The following is a 17716-nucleotide window of genomic DNA, read 5'->3' as shown; positions in this document are numbered from 1 at the left end:
AAGCCAGAATGGGAGAATTCACCGGCAAAAGGACAAATGGAAACGAAAGGCTGCAAATGCAAAAGTGGCTCTGTCGCGCCCGCCCGATATGAACACGGTTGAAATGTGCAAGAGGTGCTAGTAAAATGTGACCTTTGTAAAACGTTGAAATGAAGCATTCAAGAGGTGTCGAGCAATGCACGCACGGACGGCTCATTCACCTGTCTGCGGAGCTTGCGGCTCACCGCATGCCTCCGTCTGGGAGGGGGCAGTCGCGGTTTGCTCTCAGAGTCCGAGTGGCTGTGGGGGCTGATGGGTCTGAAGAGCTCAGTGGGAATGCTCAGTCTTTGGGAGCATTCTTCAGGTTGGGAACGCACTGAACCGCTGGAGCCTAAAAAGACAGGAAGTTACTTGATGCGTCAAAAGGACCGGGCGGGCAGCCACGCAGGCAGCCAGCCACGCAGGCAGCCAGCCACGCACGCAGGCAGCCAGCCACGCACGCAGGCAGGCAGGCACTCGGGAGAAAGGTCTGCACTTGTATCGCTGCTGGGTGCCATGGCAGGTATCCACCGCTAATGTGCTGCTTACACAGGCAAGCATTTTCTCCAAAAGCTTGGACCTTGATCTAATATTTGGAGAAATTCAGGAAAATGCTTACAATCCCACAAATATTTTGGGGGGTCTGACACTTGCAAAAAAAGGATGAATTCCACTGCATCAGCCCAATGGCTGCACTGACTACTTCTAAAGAAAAAGTCACTGTATTGTTTTTCTTTTTTAACTGACGTCAAAAGTGATTTTCTTTTTTTTTTCTTCCAGTTGGGATAACCCCATTTACTTTCATTGAGCTCATTATTAAGAGAGAGAGAGAGAGAGCGAGCGAGCGAGCGAGCAATATTGCATCTAACATGACCTGACTGGGCCCGAGGTGTCTGTGCTCTGTCTGTTGCAGCGGACTTGCCAAAGGCTTGCTGGGGGAAGAACATGTAGCTGTCGTTGGGTAAGGAGCGTGCGCGTCCCACCGCGGGCTTCCTGACACTCAACAGGTTGTCCTCCGATGCCACTTCCTCCTCCACCTGTCGAATGACACAGAAGTCAACCTTCGAGCTGAATCTACTCCATCATACAAGATACAAAGAGGCAGTGGGCTTTAGCATACACACGAAACAAATGTTCCAAGAACAGAGCTGCCACAGATCACAGAAATCTTGTGAATTTCAAAAGCAATTTCTTTCAACTCTTTTGCGCCAATGAATCGATCCCCCCTTAGTCCTCATGGGATTAGCCTGCTGTCAGCTGGGGCAGTCTTGCAGCCTGCCCCCCCCCAGTAGAGACACAAAGCAAACACATTGACGGGAGAGAACCGTGACGTAGACTCACATGAAAAGCACGAAACGTGTCGAAGGAGAGAGAAGGGAAGAATTGTAAACTGCTGGGTGCACTACTCTAATACACAAGAACACATCAGGCAGGAAAGATGGAATGAAAGAGAAAGTCGGAGGACTCATGGTGAGATTCACAAAAGGCCTTCCAACATGGCTTCGCCACCGTCCTTTTGCTTTTGGGTTCTTTTCTTTGCTTCCTGTCCCAGCACAAGCCAATTCATTTCGGTGCCCTTCAGCACCGCCACTGGTGGCTGTGTGTGTGTGTGTGTGTGTGTGTGTCACTACCATTTTGCAGGCAGAGATGAGACTCTGCGCAAAGGGCAAATGCCGCCTCGACACAAAATAAAGTCGCAATATTAGGAGCGGAGAAAATCGGATAATCATATCAAATGTGAAGTCATGCTCAAGTTACTTGCCCAATATTGTAGAATATAACCAATGAATATTAGGAAACTAAATAGTGGTGGGAATGGGATGTCTGGTGTGTGACATCATCACCGTTGGTGCGATTCTTTGTCAAGGTAGTCTGAGGTCACTAACTGCTTCCAAATGTTCCACTCAAGTACTGTATTCCTTTTCCCCCTTCATTTGCTGTCTGATGATGAAGCTGCATTTTATGAGGACTGAGATTTTTGCCATGATCCAACACTATTGAGGTAGAGTTGCTGAAACATCTGGTTCAAACTAAACATTTAACAAGTTGGCACCGACTTGCTAGGCTTATTATACGCGAGCGTGGAACGGTGGGGAAGTGGGTGGGCGGGCGGGCGAGTGGCTGCTTTGGAAGACCCTGGAAAGGAAGCACGAGTACTACGAGAAAGTGCAAAGAGGAGGAGGGCGGGTATGAAGGAAAGGAAAGAAAGAAAGAAAAAAAAAACCCCAGAAACTGTCAGTACATTGCATTCCAGGCTGCTTAGAGAGAGGGGATTAAAATGGTCAGCGAGCGATTCCTCTGTCACAGCTAGGGACCAGGATTTCTCCGAGGCCACAGACAGAGCTTCCATCTCAGCTAGAGGAATCTAAACGGGAAGAGACAGTGGCGGGTGAGCAGAGAAAGAAAATACAAACACACCAATATGAAGATGACACACATTTCAACAACATATAAAATACAAGTTAAGTAGAGAAGCGTGCGGCGTCTGTCAAGCATGAATGAGTGGCCGGCCACTGACGCAAGTAAGGCGGTGAGATCATGGCTGAGATGCCACGCCACGCCACGCCACGCCACGCAGGGTAGTATATTAAATGAGGAGGAATTTTCGTCCAAAAAATGTTAATGGTTCTTGGGCGGCATGATATTTGGCAAACATAACACGGCATGCTGTTCTACCCAAAAAAAAAAAAAAAATGAGAAGAAAAGTCCACGGACAATATGTCCTTGTTTTTCCCCTTCGTAAATATTTTACAGCTTAATAGAGATCCTGCAGCATAGGAAAAAAAAAAACATCCATCTTTAAGACATTTAGTGCGCTAAATGGTCATAAAACACTACCATTTGCCAAAAGGAGTGAGATGATATCATATGTTCCCAATAAAGTAAGGGTCAATCCAATCAAATCCAATCAAATAAGCAAGAGGCAGAGGCATACTCAATCGGAGACTAAATTGTTTAAAGGAAAAACTAGCCGGATTACACCTGGATGTTGAGGAATCCGTCCTGGCGTGCAAACCATCCAGAATATTTCCATTTATAATATTTGCACATGTATGAAGGCAATCATTTGCATCATAGTTTCTCCCAAACCATGAACTCATTCACTGCCAACCCAGGTCATATCTTTCACGTCTATAACCGTCATTGGCACTGAATGGGTGAGTTCGTTCCAATCAATCTTATGTATTGACCTTTTCGTCAGGGTTGCGCTTGCCGCCTTTGGAGCCAAGCGCGTAGTAGAGGCACACGGAGCCGGACAAGTTGTCCATCAAACTCAGCTCCCCTTCTTCCATTGAACCCTGGATGAGCAGGGAGACTGAGTCAAACTGTGCTCTTTGCTGGACAAAGCAGAAGAAAGATACAAGAATGAATACAAAGAAAGAAGGAAAGAAAGAAGGAAAGAAAGAAAGAAAGAAAGAAAGAAAGAAAGAAAGAAAGAAAGAAAGAAAGAAAGAAAGAAAGAAAGAAAGAAAGAAAGAAAGAAAGAAAGAAAACGACAGTTAATCAGAAACAGAGCAGATGAAAGAGGAACTACTGTGTGGCCACTAGAATGCGCTACAAGATCACACTGGTAGAGAACATCCTGGTTTAGAGCGCTGCAGCAACCAAAGACAGACAATATCTATCTTCAAGGGGAAACACAAGGGCCGCAAGATCTCCAGTTCCTATCGCCCCCCCCCCCCAAGTTGTCTGGAAATAGCTGCGGAGGACTAAAACAAGGCCCTGCGCTCCAGCTTTCCCACGGCACTATGACCTGCTTTTGACTGGCACGTCCTCCGCAGGGACCAAGAGCCAGCCACACGCAAACTGCAAGACCTAGTGGAAGGGGAAGCACTTTCAGGAAAGTACGGAGCAGAAAAAAATCGGTCAAATACCATTGAAATTTGGATACCAATATCATCATTCTATGGATGTCCTGATTTTGTCCACTTAGCTAGTATGTGGCATAAGAAGCACGTTGGATTGTTTTATATTCATGGCCTGCGAGGCCACTACGAAAGCGTGGGCAATCTGTCACATCAAATCAAAGCCGTCTCCTTCGCGTCCGTCCCAGAACCTACGTACGTACGTACGTACGTATGTCTTTTCTTGCGAGCCTGTATGGTGAATGTGACCAAACGTGGTCCTCCTCTCTGGTCTAGTAAAGACGGTTCAATGATTTCCTGGTCCAAGCTGGTAAGCGAGAGAATTCGCAAACGGGTGGGACGGCACGAGTCGCCGAGTCCTAAAATCCTCCAAAGGGATTCCTTACCTCACGAGGGGGCTCCGGGCATGAGGGCGGCTCTTCTCTGATGTCTCTGGGTATATCAACGGTAGGTGAGTCCACGGGCCTTTCCTGTCCTCCGGTGGAGCTCCAGGGGGAACCCCCGCAACTGGATCTGTCCATGCCCAATGCCAGTGGGTTGAAGTGGGGCGACCTCGTGACCACGTCCCCCCCATCGCCGTGGAGCTCCAGCTCTAACTCCGCCTCCAGCTCCGCCTCTTCCTTGGCTTCTTTGTTGCTCTCTTCCAGGTGCTTCATCAGGACAGCGATGACCACGTTGACCAGGACGAACTGAGCGGTCAAGACGAAGGAGACAAAGTAGATGGGAGAGACCACGGTGTTGTAGCAGGTCGTGGTCTCGTGGGCGCAGTCCCTTAAAGTGTCCTGAAACGAGCAGCGTAAGCATTCATTAGATAGCAATCATCTATTCGTACCACGTCATGTGTCAAGCCTGAAATGCTCTGTTCGAACAAATGGAAGGAAAAAAGACGTTTTTCAAGACAGAATGTCAGTGGATGCAAATACGGTCAAGAAAATGATGCAAAGTCAGCAGCAATGCAGACGAAGGCATCCTTGGGGCAGGCACAGGCACCTCTCTGCTCAGGGCAATTTACCAGCACACTAAAACTGTCACACCCGTCCGTCCGTCCGTGTTGCTTCATTTATTCATTTCACCTTCATGATGCCGTTCCAGTTGTCCCCAGTGGAAACCCTGAAGAGCAGCAAAAATGCCATCCCAAAATTTCTAAATGTCGCATAGCGTCCCAGGCCCTCACATGGATGGAGTTCATCACAAACTAGAGAAGAGAGAAAAAAAAATGCAGGGTAAAAAGACAATTCAAGATCAAATATAAAAAATAAAGTTCTTCAGAAAACGGCCTTACTCAAATCACCAAACAGCTCCACTCCCAAAGCTGCAAAGATGAAGAAGAGGAGCATGAAGAGAAGACCAAGATTTCCCACCTAGTGGAAGCAAAACGGATTAGTCAGAGCACAGAAATGGAAGCTTTCAAGGAATGTTTTATGATGCAAATTAACATAAGGCAAGATGCCAAACGCCCTTCAGTACCATTTATTAATTATTTCACTCTTGACAAGCTGGGAGCAGTATTTTTTTTTTTTGGCATCTATCAAACTCTTTGAATTACACGAGGCAAGCGCCAGCGGCGGTATCAAAGAATGCTGTGAACATGGGGGTTGGGGGGGGGGTTATTTTCCTCACACAATTATTTTTCCCTCCCAATTACCGAGCGAGACACCTTCAAATCCACCAAGAGCAAAACCTTTACACCTGCATTCGCTTAGCAATGACTGGGGGGAATATGCAGCAAAAGAGTCTCCGGATTTAGCAATGAAATAAGAGTGAACGAAGGTGCCCTTAAAAAATATTCCAGCATAAATTGCATTGTGTTAGAGGTGTGCTCACTCCAACTTATTTTGCAAGAACCACACGGTCATAGGATCAAAGTAATCTATCTACGCATTGGTTCATTGGTTGGAATGTACCTGAGGCAGGGCTTGCATCACCGTGTCCAGCAAAGCTCGCATCCCCACGGCCATCTTTAGGAGCTTCAGCACTGCAGGCAAATCAATCAATCAATAGAAAATTCTCCAGTTTCTTTAGAAAGAAGACATGAATAAAGTGCAAAGCGGCGACAACAAAATGAAAGGCAATGAAGTATCTGAATCTTGTCATCTCAGCACATTTTCAAAATGCAATAATGAAAATAATGTCGTCGTTTTGGGAAAGACATCAAGCACAGTCTAGCAGCTGCTGATCAAGTACGCAACTTGCATCGCTGCAACACTTTCCACTTAAACCTGAGCAATGTGTCGAATAAGCTCTCTTTAATGACCGCTACCAAAGAAGATGTTTTTGGTTTTTTTTCTTCTTCTTTCTTTCTTTTTCATCTGGATCCGTTTCCCGTTTAACCTGGCTCTCATTTGTTGCACTTGTATTTTATGACATTGTGTTCCTTCCAGAAGAATGAAAGGTTCATTCAGATCCTGCATCGTAGTTGTTCACTCATTGATTTTACAGGGGACCTTGGCACTTTCTCTTGTTGCTTTATGAGATTTGGCACAAAGTAGCAGATGCAAATGTGTGACCAAAAACTTCCCGTGGCGCTTGCTGGAGTCGATGAATTTTCGATTTCGTTTGAACTCCTTTCTCACCTTATGTGACGCATTGAATGACGTCAAGCGATTGAATCATCACAATCACTAGCTCGTAGAGGTAAATGTTGCCACATGAGGACAGATAGGGGGGAGCGCAGGAGCGCAGCCCCCCCCCCCCAATTGCTCGGGTGTGCCATTTCAGATTTTTGCAGTTTTGTTGTTGTTGTTGCTGTTTTGGAATGCATGACAACAAAAGGACACAACCAGTGTAACATACATTGGCAATTGGCACCTAGTACGTATGCCATCTTTCATGCTCCCATTCCTGAATCTTGGCCTCATCCTAAACGTTGTCAGTTGCTCCTCTTTCTCACTTCATCTCATGATGTATTTTTGGTTCAGGAGTAATGACTCACTCTGCGGCGCGTGCTCCTTTTCTTTGGGTTCCTTCATTTACTATCTGGTGTCAGTTAATTGCGGCTTAACCCGCTTACTGTCACCATGCGTCTTGCCACTTTTGGCCACTTTTCTACTCTTTGCGGTTTGCCAGCCCAGCCCAGCTCGCCGTTTTCATCCGCGCCAGCTGCCAGGCTGCCACGGAAGCCACGCTGAGATGCGCCATGCGCAAATGACAAAGAGGGAGACCGAGTGGCTCCCCGGGCTGCGGATGCGTTCCGAAGACCTCTTCCGAATCAGGTCTGGAGGCTGTTGGCTCATACCTCGTGCAATCCTCAGCACTCTCATGATGCGGATGATGGTGGGGTTAATGGGCAGCGAAGCGTTGACCTCGATCTCCTCCAGAGTGATACCCATGATGGAGAGCAAGACGATGGCCAGATCCAGCTGGTTCCATCTACGCACATGCAAAAACTTGCATGACTTGCCGCCATTGACGCAGAGGATACATTCAATCACATTGGCATCTTCACGGAAGCGCCCGTGTTGACAAGCGTTGACCCGAGAGGAACTTCATCCATGAAAAGACTGCGGCCTTCATGTTCATGACATGTGATGAATCGGTGCTACAGTGTGCTAAGCCAAAGTTATGAAATTATTTCAGGCAGCATCTTCCATGTTGTCAAAAGACGAAAGCTTGAAGCAAATCTGCGAGACTTGCGTCTGACCTACGTATCCCAATTCATCAACTACTAACTTGTCCTTGAAGAAGCGTCGAAAGCCAAAGGCGACTAATTTGAAGACCGACTCCAGAACAAAGATGACGGTGAAGATGTAGTTACAGATCTTCAGCGCTTCGTCCAGTTCCTGAGCAAAAGAAGAGGACATCGTTATTCAAAGTCCAACTCCAAACACACACGCAAGAGCTGTGTCGCTTGTTGTGAATATGATTGGCTTTCCTCCCTCCCTCCTTCCCTCCTAGTCCCTCCCTCCCTCCCTCCCTCCCTCCCTCCCTCCCTCCCTCCCTCCCTCCCTCCCTCCCTCCCTCCCTCCCTCCCCCCCCCCACAGGTCAGCACAGCACACCTGACCTTGGGTTGTTGGTAGTGCTCCATGGACATTGTGATGACGTTGAGCCCTATGACAATGGTGATGAAGAGGTCCAGGTAGTGGCTGGTGCACATCTTATGGATAACCAAACGGGTGGGGGAGTAATCGGAGTAGTAGGGCTTACTCTGAGCTTCTGTTGAAAGGGGGGAGGGCAGGGGGGGGGGGGGGGGGAGGGAGGGGAGGGTGGCATTCATAAAGTGAGTGAATGAGACAAGAGCTAAGACACTGTACATTACAAATGCGCTGTTATGGAAGCAAGCGGCGGCATGTCCAATCTGAAAAAGAGGCTTGTTAGCGGTCGCTCGCTCATGTCAATATTTATTTGGGATGACAGATTTGCAGATGAGTGGCGGCTGCGGAGGAGGATCAGTCCATGGACAGAGCCAAGAGATGTTGCGCATTTACCGCCAAATTTGACGTCTATAGCCGTCAATGATTGATTTAAGGCAAATTCTTTCAAATATAGCCAAACCATTTGATGTGGGTCCTATTATATTGCGCAATATCGATCGGATTGATCTTCCAGAAAGGAGCAATGTGCCATTTATGAACAGGTTTCCCAATCTCACACGACGTCCCTCTGATCGAGTCCTCTCATCTTTGGCACCTAACATGAAAGAAATAGCCAGATTCTTGTGTTCCTCAAGTCTTGCCTGCACCTGCAACAAGTATGCACACAATCATGAAACCTGTAGTTCCACCGGGACAGATTGAGGGAAAGAATTAGTCAAGTAATAGTACCACTTTTGCTATAGTTGACTTTGAATGGATATGCTTACGTATATCAAGTTTCTGATCGTTTTTGAACTATTATTATTACTCTTTTTTTATACGAGCCCCTTGCTGACAATCTGCCTTCGCTCATCCACAGACACCTGATATCATTCTGGTCCAAAAACAAGGCCAAAACGGAATATTCTCTTCATTTCAATGAGATGGTCCGAAACTTGACGGGTGCCACGAGTGAATGCTTGAGGTGAACTCAGTCTGGGAGTTGCTTTTGGATTTGGCCCCTCTCAAAATATAATAATAATAATAATAATACAGACGGTAACTCTTGTTAGGTCGGTCATGTGATCGTGGAACGTCGTGCATGGGCCCATAATGTGGTGATCTAAATGTGAAAAGTGAAATCTTCTCAATACTGCTATGGAATTGCTGGAGCTCCTTTAAATGTATCTCGAGATGGTGAGACTTCCAAACAGTAATTGTAATGGCCGATGTACAAGACCTAAAATGATTGGTGATGATATGGACGGCTGTGAAATGAAGGGTGGGGGGGGTGGGGTGGGGGGGGCATGTAAAGCAGCGCTCTTTTAAGATTAAAAGCGTCATCTTTGATCATTCCAGCGGCTGCTTTTCTACCTCTTCCCACCTTTACGCTCTGTGTCTGCCTTCAGAGTCAAATGGCAGCCTGTTTTGGAAATCCGGCAAACACAGAGTCTAAAAACAATTGTCGACAGACAATAACAACGGGCAAAAAAAAAACCCCAAGATGGAATTCCAAAATGCTCTGCTGCCTTCCTTGCTCGATAAATAGCAAAGAGGAAGAAAGGAAGGCCTAGAAAGGGAGAGAATAAGAAAATACAGTCACCAGTCATGACTCAAAGTGGAGAGGAGCAGCAGAGCAAATTGTAGAGTCCAGAAGGAAAGCATCAAAGAAATAAGACATAGAATCAATGTGATATCAATCAATCAATCAATCAATCAATCAATCAATCAATCAATCAATCAATCAATCAATCAATCAATCAATCAATCAATCAATCAATCAATCAATCAATCTCAAATGCACTTTCAGACACACTGGAGTGACACATTTGTATTGTGCCCAGTCACACGGTTGACACAGCGATTCTCCCATGAACACGTTGTGCACGTCGTACACATGGTAGGCACGCACGCACGCACGCACGCACGCACGCTCGCTCGCACGCACGCACGTACATTGTGCTGGTTTGCATGGCAGACTGACACCTCTTTCTGAGTCATACTTGAGCAATGAACCAACTGAAACGTGGGGTCGGATGGCAAAGGAAAGCGACTGATTGGGCAGCATGAGTGGAGGGCGCGAGGACGGCACAGATGGATGACAAGGCACAGAAGAATGGGAAGCAACACCATTAACCTTTTACATGGTTTTACATGGTTGAATAGTTCACTTCGACTAGTAGCCAATTACCCACAATGACAAATTAGCAATAGCATTTAAAGCGCCTCGCAGATACGTAAGGCTAATCGGAAATTTCATACTGATGATCATATTGAAATATGGGCACGACGACAAATGCGAGTGCAGTAAGTACAATTTTAAATCCATCACAATCCACGTTTAAAATTCGCGATTGGGTATCAATATCGGCCGGCGCCCATACCTAGAAGTCTCATGACACGGGATCGGTACTCACGACTGCGGTCGATACCAATACGGGCTGCCCTATTGCGGTCGCTCGTTTTATAATCAGGAACTAAAAATTGAAAAATAGAACGTTGTTATGGATTGCTGTAGTGGGATAGAAATAGATGTTTCCCCCCCCCCCTTTTTTTGGTGGCGGAAATTGTACGTATCCAAATCGGCAACGGCGCTTGGTATCAGTATTGCTGACGACTCAAAAGCTGCTGCACGGTCTGAAGAAAAAAAAAAAGGGGATTGACCATCTCTATTTTCAAAATGTTTTCCTTGAAATTCATTCAATTCAATCAACTTGCTAACTCTATGCCAAGGCACAATTTGTACCATAATGTCTGTCGTATGTATGTATAGCTGAGGCACGGTGGAACGTCAAATGTACGGTAAGATTTCCGAAAAGACCTGCTTTAACTTTAACTAGTGGCAAAATGAAATGCAATTTTTGGGAGGTGTTTGCACATGCACACATGCTCATGCAGAAATGGCCTGGCTGTTAAAAATAGATTTAACATTTCAATTCTGGTTACACAGTGCTGACATACTGAATATTCATTTGATGTCATGAAGAAACCTCTCAAATACGTATATAGTCGCTAGGTATACTCATTTGGAGGAAGTAGAACGCAAGATTCTATTTTTATATCTTCAAGATAAACTCAACCTGACAGGAACACACATATTGGTGTGATCAGTTGTCGTTTCAAAAGCACACTTTGTTCTCTTTCCTCGCCCCATTTGCTGCTGCTGCTGAAGCTGAAGCTGAAGCTTCAGGCTTTCTACCACCCCTGCACTCTCTTGTTGACATTTCTGGGGATAAAACATTCATTGAGAACGTTCCCGTTGTGAAACATTTATAACGATTCCTGTTTTTTTCTTTGACTAAATGAATACGATTGCATGGTCATTCCATTCACATTTTGCTTCCCAGGGAGCAACATCATGCTAGCTATCACTCTTTCAATGACTACAAATGTCAATGGAGTAGTAAATGCATTGAATGTATCCAGAGGACAATTCATTCACTCATTTCACTCATGGAGATGACATCAATACATCATAGGAGTGACTTTGACCTTTCTACATCTCCTTGGAATACTGAAATGCGAGACTGACTGTATTCAAAGTACAGTATGACGCTTTTGAGCCTTCTGGCAATAAATTCATCTTGGTCAAATGGTGAAGATGTTCACTTTACACCTCGCGGCATCAATAATACACACACCTGCAATTTGAGACGATATCCTCCGAGTCCAAATTCTTCCATATTCTAAGTCGAGTTTACGCTTTTGGCGGGGGGTGGGGGGGGCGGGGGGGTAGAGAGCAAGAGAGAGAGAGAGAGCGAGCGAGAGAGAGAGAGTGAGAGAGAGCGAGAGAGAGAGAGCGAGAGAGAGAGACTTTTCCCCAAGTCTGCCCCTCCCTAATGGACCAATGCAATTAATTACATCTAATGACGTATCTCCCATGGAGAAATAGAAAGCAGAAAAAGTCAATGTGTAATTTCCGCTCAGATTTATCTCTGTTAGTGTTGACCTAGATTCGTGTGTGCATTAGACTGTGGCATTGTATGCGTACGTGTGTGCGTGTGTGCGTGCATGCGTGCGTGTGGCAAAGATAGATAGATAGATAGATAGATAGATAGATAGATAGATAGATAGATAGATAGATAGATAGATAGATAGATAGATAGATAGATAGATAGATAGATAGATAGACAGATAGACAGATAGACAGATAGACAGATAGATAGACAGATAGACAGATAGACAGACAGATAGATAGACAGATAGATAGACAGATAGATAGATAGATAGATAGACAGACAGATAGATATGGAAAGCGGGAGGAGGGAGGACAGGACAAAGAATTGATCAAGTATGGGATGCTTCTATCCAGTCCAATAAATGCAAATGTGTATATTTCATTTGCACACTCTAAACTCTTCCTCTTCTTCACAATAAACTGGATAATGTGTTGCTGGCAACAAAAATTAACGTCACAAAAAATGACTTATGTATTCCTCCAAAATATACTTTTGGTGTTGTCTTAAAAACCCTGTTTCAGTCATTGGTTTACAATACAATGTATCAAATATTTTTGAAGGTAGGTAGCAAAAACAAGAATTAGATCAATTTACGCCAAATCATTGAGAAACAGCGTTTTGTTTTCATTATCCTGATTTTTTTTTTTATATCATGATTCATGATATATCATGAAGCACAATTACCCATTGAGTTCATGTTTGAGTCATTTTAGATGAAAATAACTTTTTTGTTGAAAGCATTACAGCAATATTTGACTGACATCCATAAATGGACCCATTGAAAACGATTGCACTTTTTTACTGTTCCCTGAAGCGCATAACAGTGCATCTTTTTATTGCTAGGCTATAAGAAAAACGTTGCTAACCACAGACGGCGCGGTTCCGATCCATTTTTTACCGACCGTTTCCGACGGACCCATTATTGCGACCTGAACAGTGTGGTGCGGTGGACAGTGAAAGCCAAAGTCACAAACAAAGAAGAAGAAGAAGAAGAAGAAGAAAAAAAAAGAACATGTCCAGTGGACAAAGAGCTGATGGGAGAGAGGCAGGAGGGCGGGACGACGTGATGGGACCCTACCTCTCATGATTGCGCAACCCTTGCCACCATGGTGGGTGCTCATGGTCAGTGGCAGTGTTAAGGGACAAAACAGAGCATGCTGGGAACGGGGTACCTTTTAACGTGCCTTCAGAGAGGGCCCAACTCACCCCTGGAACCATTACATCTAGAGGAATGAGACCATGTTAGTAAGGAAGTGGGAGAAAGCAAGGACAGATGGGAGAAAGGCAAAGAGAAAGAAAGAGGGAAAGAGGGATGGAGTAAGACCAGAAGGAAGCAGTGAAAGATTGCTACGTAAGCTGGTTGATTTTCCTAGATTTGGTCTTTCCAGTGATTCTGAGTCCACTTTTTTGCCACTAGCTACCTATTTCTTTTCTTTTCTTTTCTTTTCTTTTCTTTCTCTATGCGTAGAAAGAAAAACAATCAACCTGTGGCCACCACTCTAATGTGGAAACGACAGCAAACTACTTGATATTTTCTCGCGGATCCTTTGCTCAAAGCGAACACCATTTGATCCTAATAGTACGCGCCGATCAAAACAAATCCTTCCTGGCGAATGAATCCTCAAACAAAGCTTGCCACAAGCCCAACAAGGAAGGTTTTGTGTTGTTTGGAAGAGAACCAACGGGCCGGGCCGCCTCTAGTGACTAAGTGTGCACGGCTCGGGGATCAGACATTTCAAGTCATCTGTATTTCTCAAGGGAGATCGATCCAAAGTTGCAGAAATAGACATAGTAGGGCAGGGGTCTCAAAGTCCGGTCCTCGGGGGCCGCATTCCGACGTGTTTTCCAAGTGTCCCTCCCTCGTTCACCACACCTGATTCAATCATCAGGATGAACTGATCATTTCAATCGGGTGTGTTGAACCAGGGAAACTTGGAAAACATGTAGGAATGCGGCCCCCGAGGACTGCACTTTGAGACCCCTGTAGTAGGGGAACATTTCGGACACCAGAGTCCACTGCTCCTTGTTGATATGCCCAACGAGCGAGCGCCTAATTTTTACAAAGGCGCTTTTCAATGCTAGCCAGCGTTTTAGGTTTAAGAGGCAGTGGAAATACACTCAACCACTCAAGCACTTTGTCATCAAGTCCTATACAGCCGAAGGGGAGAGCGCTCATTTAGCTCCGGTGATCTAACACCTCATCTTTCAAGCATTGGTCCGTCCCTGCCCCGGCGGCTGTACTAAAACAACATGCAAGAAGGGGGGGGGGGGGGATTCATGACCAACAACTCCCCCTCCCTCGAGCTCTGTAAACCACCATGCAAGCCCAGTCTGTAAGAACTCAACGGGCATGCTCCAAAGGGGGCCAACCCAAGCATGATGTCTCCAGTAGACAGGCAAGCTAAGGCAGAATGGGGGGGAGGGATTGGCCTCACTCTGCAAACGGGCAGCTTTCCTTGAAGTCCAACTTCATCAGTTGGAGTTGAAGAAAAGAGAAGTCTACTAAAAAAGAAAAAGCACTACTTTGCTAAATCACCAATTGCGTTGGTCCAGACTTGGCCAAACCAAAAGGCAAACAGCAAAAAAAAAAAAGGCTCAGGCTCAAACCAAGCAGGACTCAGAAAGATGTGGAAAGACTACCGACCAGCCAGCTCCTTCTCCTTACTCCGTCTCTTTTTCTCCATGCGTTTCAGTCTCTTCTCCTCCCTGCGCTTGGCCTCCTCAGCTTCCTGGTGGCGACGACACTTGTGGAAGTTCTCCACCACCACGCCCACAAACATGTTGAGCACAAAGAAGGCCACGATCAGAAGGAAGGAGATGAAGTAGAGCAGCATCCATGGATTGTAGTTCATCACTGGCTGAAAGACACACGCACACACACACACACACACACATCATAGCGGCGGTTTCATCTATATCATGTCCAAATGTTTTAGTGAGCCATCAGTACCTGTTGGTCCACTCCGACAGCATCCAGTCCATCGTACATAATATCCACCCATCCGTCTTTTGACGCCAGGACAAATAGAGACATCAAGGCCTGGTAATGAGAACGTGTCAAGAATGGATGTGTCAAGAAGACTTTTTTCCTAAAAGAAGAAATCCCGACAACAACAACAACAACAACAACAAGAACAACAACAACAACAACAACACAAGGATCTGGACATTCTGACCTGTCCCAGGTTGTCAAAGTTATATTTGTGTCTGACCCATCTGTAGCTGGCTTGTAAACAGTCGGACCGGTTTGTGATGTTCCTTACATCCTCTCCTTGGCAAACAAAGAATTTCCCTTTGAAGAGCTGTGGAGGGAAACAAACCTTTAAAAGTCCCGCTAAATCTATTCCGAACCTTTCTCGGCAATAGAAACATGGCGCCCATGCTAGAGAGATAGGCAACTGGACAACGGCAAGGGCGTCAAGTGCATAACTGCCGTATTGAATGAGTTCAAAAAAGAAAGAACGAAAGAAAGACAGAAAGCAATACAACATTAATAGTATGAAGAAAGAAAAATACATATTGATGAGGCTTGGATTTTCCATTCATTTTAAGAGGTAAACCGCTTTGATTTTATATGGACATTTTTATACTCCCTTGTTAAAATGTGTTCCCATAAAATGGTGCTTTTTTTGGTTTTCTCGACTAATATTCCTTCATCTTCATAAAATGACTCATCGTTACAACTTTGATCACACGAGTGAAGTTTTTCTTTTCGAGCGGCCCAAAGAGTATTTCTTCCTAGCAGCTCGGCATGTTCCAGAAGAGGCTTCCTTTGTCATCATTTTGTTCTTGTCTGATGCATGTTTGTTTCCAATGCAGCGCTTCCCTACCTGTACACCAAGGATGCCAAAGATGATGAAGAAGGCACAGCAAATGACCACAATGTTGCCAATAGGCTTCAGTGACGACATCAGGGTCTCAACCACCAGCTTGAGACCAGGCGCTCTGCTGATGACACTACAACACAAAACGCCATCATTATTTGGGGGGACTTGACATCCAAATGAATGTTAGGGTTCGCGTGGTCCCCACATGCCTTGATTCGAATTTGGGTGCGCCGAACCGAACGTGGAAATAAATCCAATTGAATTTCCCGTGAGCACTAAATAAAGCCCGAGAGGGACAAAGTCTTACGTGGAGTTTTCAATCGATTGGACATCCGTTTCAAACTCATGAATTCAAATGGCACGGACGATTCCGATATGCTTTTTCAATGTAAAGACTCAAATGAAATAAGACTGATTCAATTTAGGTCATTCGAATTCAGTGTTTCAATTGCGGCTTACATACGTAGTTCAGCTGAAAAGGCGCACATATGTAGCAGACAAGACATTGCATCGATACATGACAGTCGATAAATGACAAGGAAACGACAACAAAGGCACAAATACGTAATGAGAGACTGCAAAAAAGGCAAGGTTTGCTGATCTACACCGCTCTTTCCTTGCAGTCTTTGTTCTTGTGCGAGTAGACACTTGAGTGAAGGCAAAGTCAATTGCACAGGGTTAAGATGACAGGATAATAAGGAGTCAGGGCTGACCGAGGCCACCGATCCATTGCATTGATCGGAGAATAGCCAGCCCGTGGTTGGATTTCATCGCTTGGCACCTCACTGCTGATCTTTGAAGTCTTTTGGGATGACAATGCACTTGGACCATTTTCAGTCGTCCATCGAAATAGTCGCTCGTTCGTTGCGAGCGAGGCTGGCAAATGCAGACCTTGGCCTTACAGCTCTGCTCACTTCAATGTGTTAAATGCCATTCCCTAACATGAAAAAAGCCCAAGGAAGAACGCCTGCATACTCTCCCGCTCCAGCAACACATCTCTGACGTTGAAAAAGATGCGAACAACAAGTAGGGCGAGAAGCGGCAAGCTTCCTCCCACAGTGTAAACATTGGATGTAATTAAGGCACTTGGAATAACACCAGCCAGATACCGTACGGAGGAGAGAAAGGAACGGCGTCAAAACAGGCTTCCTTTCAGTCTTCAGCTTCCAAATGGTATTTTTCCAAATGCATCAAATGGATTTCTCGCAGACAATATAATTATGCCTATGAGTTGAAAAAAAAAAAAAAAAAATGTTAATCACGCCGTGACTTGGCAGGCAGCCAGGCAGTCACCTCTGTCAGCTCAGTCATTGCAGTCCAAAACACATTAAGCAGTGAAAGCTTCAGGTTGATGACATCATCATCATCATCATCATCATCAAGTAACCGATGAGCTCGACCGACAGGGGTTAACCGTGATCTCAAAAAGCGACTCTTTGACCTCCAACAACAACAACATACGACATGCTCGGAACAATCAGCTTCAAGTGACATCTGAAAGAATGAATCGTGCAGTTGAGCACATCAATAAATCAATGACCATTGATTGATGCTGATGCACATATCGGCATTTGCTGCCAGCGTCAGCTTCCCTACACTGTGTTGGCAGAAAAGAAACAAAAAAATCTCATACTTCATTCAAACGCCCGGCAAGCCAACGTCAGGCACAATGGAACAGCAGAGACGACGAGCTGATATTCAAACCAGCATGGAATTATTGACGGATTGATTTGATATTTGTTTCCATTTTCTTTTAATTAGCCAAAATCAGACTTAAAAAGCAATTTTGCACATTGTCTTTGGTATGTTACATGACAGTGGCAGTTTGCAAAAAAATGTCTGGATTGACTCTCATCTGCCACGTCAATGGAGTCACATCGTGTGACTCCGCTAAGCTTCTTCCTCTCCATCCATTTTGTGTCCTCTCCTGTTTGTGGCTCTCTCTCTTTGTCTCGGCCCGCCCGCCCGCCCTCACACAGTCTGCCTAATCTTATTTGACATGCTGCCACGCTGTCTTTTCTCCCAAAATGACAGA

At 45.3% G+C, this 17716-nt stretch overlaps 1 protein-coding gene across 5 annotated transcripts in view; it reads right to left on the bottom strand.

Annotated features, from left to right (window-relative positions):
* cacna1g (calcium voltage-gated channel subunit alpha1 G) overlaps positions 1–17716 on the bottom strand; it is a 76930-nt gene that overhangs the window by 2206 nt on the left and 57008 nt on the right. For 2 of the 5 annotated variants that reach the window (XM_088359964.1, XM_088359965.1), the window contains exons 24-39: positions 15685–15811; positions 15031–15156; positions 14805–14894; positions 14499–14712; positions 13027–13077; positions 7886–8037; positions 7554–7663; positions 7120–7253; positions 5789–5859; positions 5167–5245; positions 4958–5079; positions 4271–4666; positions 3210–3356; positions 2261–2383; positions 941–1055; positions 201–370 (exon numbers count right to left, since the gene is read on the bottom strand). In XM_088359964.1, the coding sequence (XP_088216090.1) occupies positions 201–370; positions 941–1055; positions 2261–2383; positions 3210–3356; positions 4271–4666; positions 4958–5079; positions 5167–5245; positions 5789–5859; positions 7120–7253; positions 7554–7663; positions 7886–8037; positions 13027–13077; positions 14499–14712; positions 14805–14894; positions 15031–15156; positions 15685–15811 (2227 nt within the window). The remainder of the gene's footprint in view (positions 1–200; positions 371–940; positions 1056–2260; positions 2384–3209; positions 3357–4270; positions 4667–4957; positions 5080–5166; positions 5246–5788; positions 5860–7119; positions 7254–7553; positions 7664–7885; positions 8038–13026; positions 13078–14498; positions 14713–14804; positions 14895–15030; positions 15157–15684; positions 15812–17716) is intronic. The other 3 variants (XM_088359966.1, XM_088359968.1, XM_088359967.1) reach the window with 2 other exon arrangements.

The sequence above is a fragment of the Syngnathus floridae genome, chromosome 18, assembly GCF_059516105.1.
Source record: "Syngnathus floridae isolate MCC-2025c chromosome 18, RoL_Sflo_1.0, whole genome shotgun sequence".
Classification (NCBI taxonomy): Eukaryota; Metazoa; Chordata; class Actinopteri; order Syngnathiformes; family Syngnathidae; genus Syngnathus; species Syngnathus floridae.
This window is presented reverse-complemented; position numbering and strand designations above follow the sequence as displayed.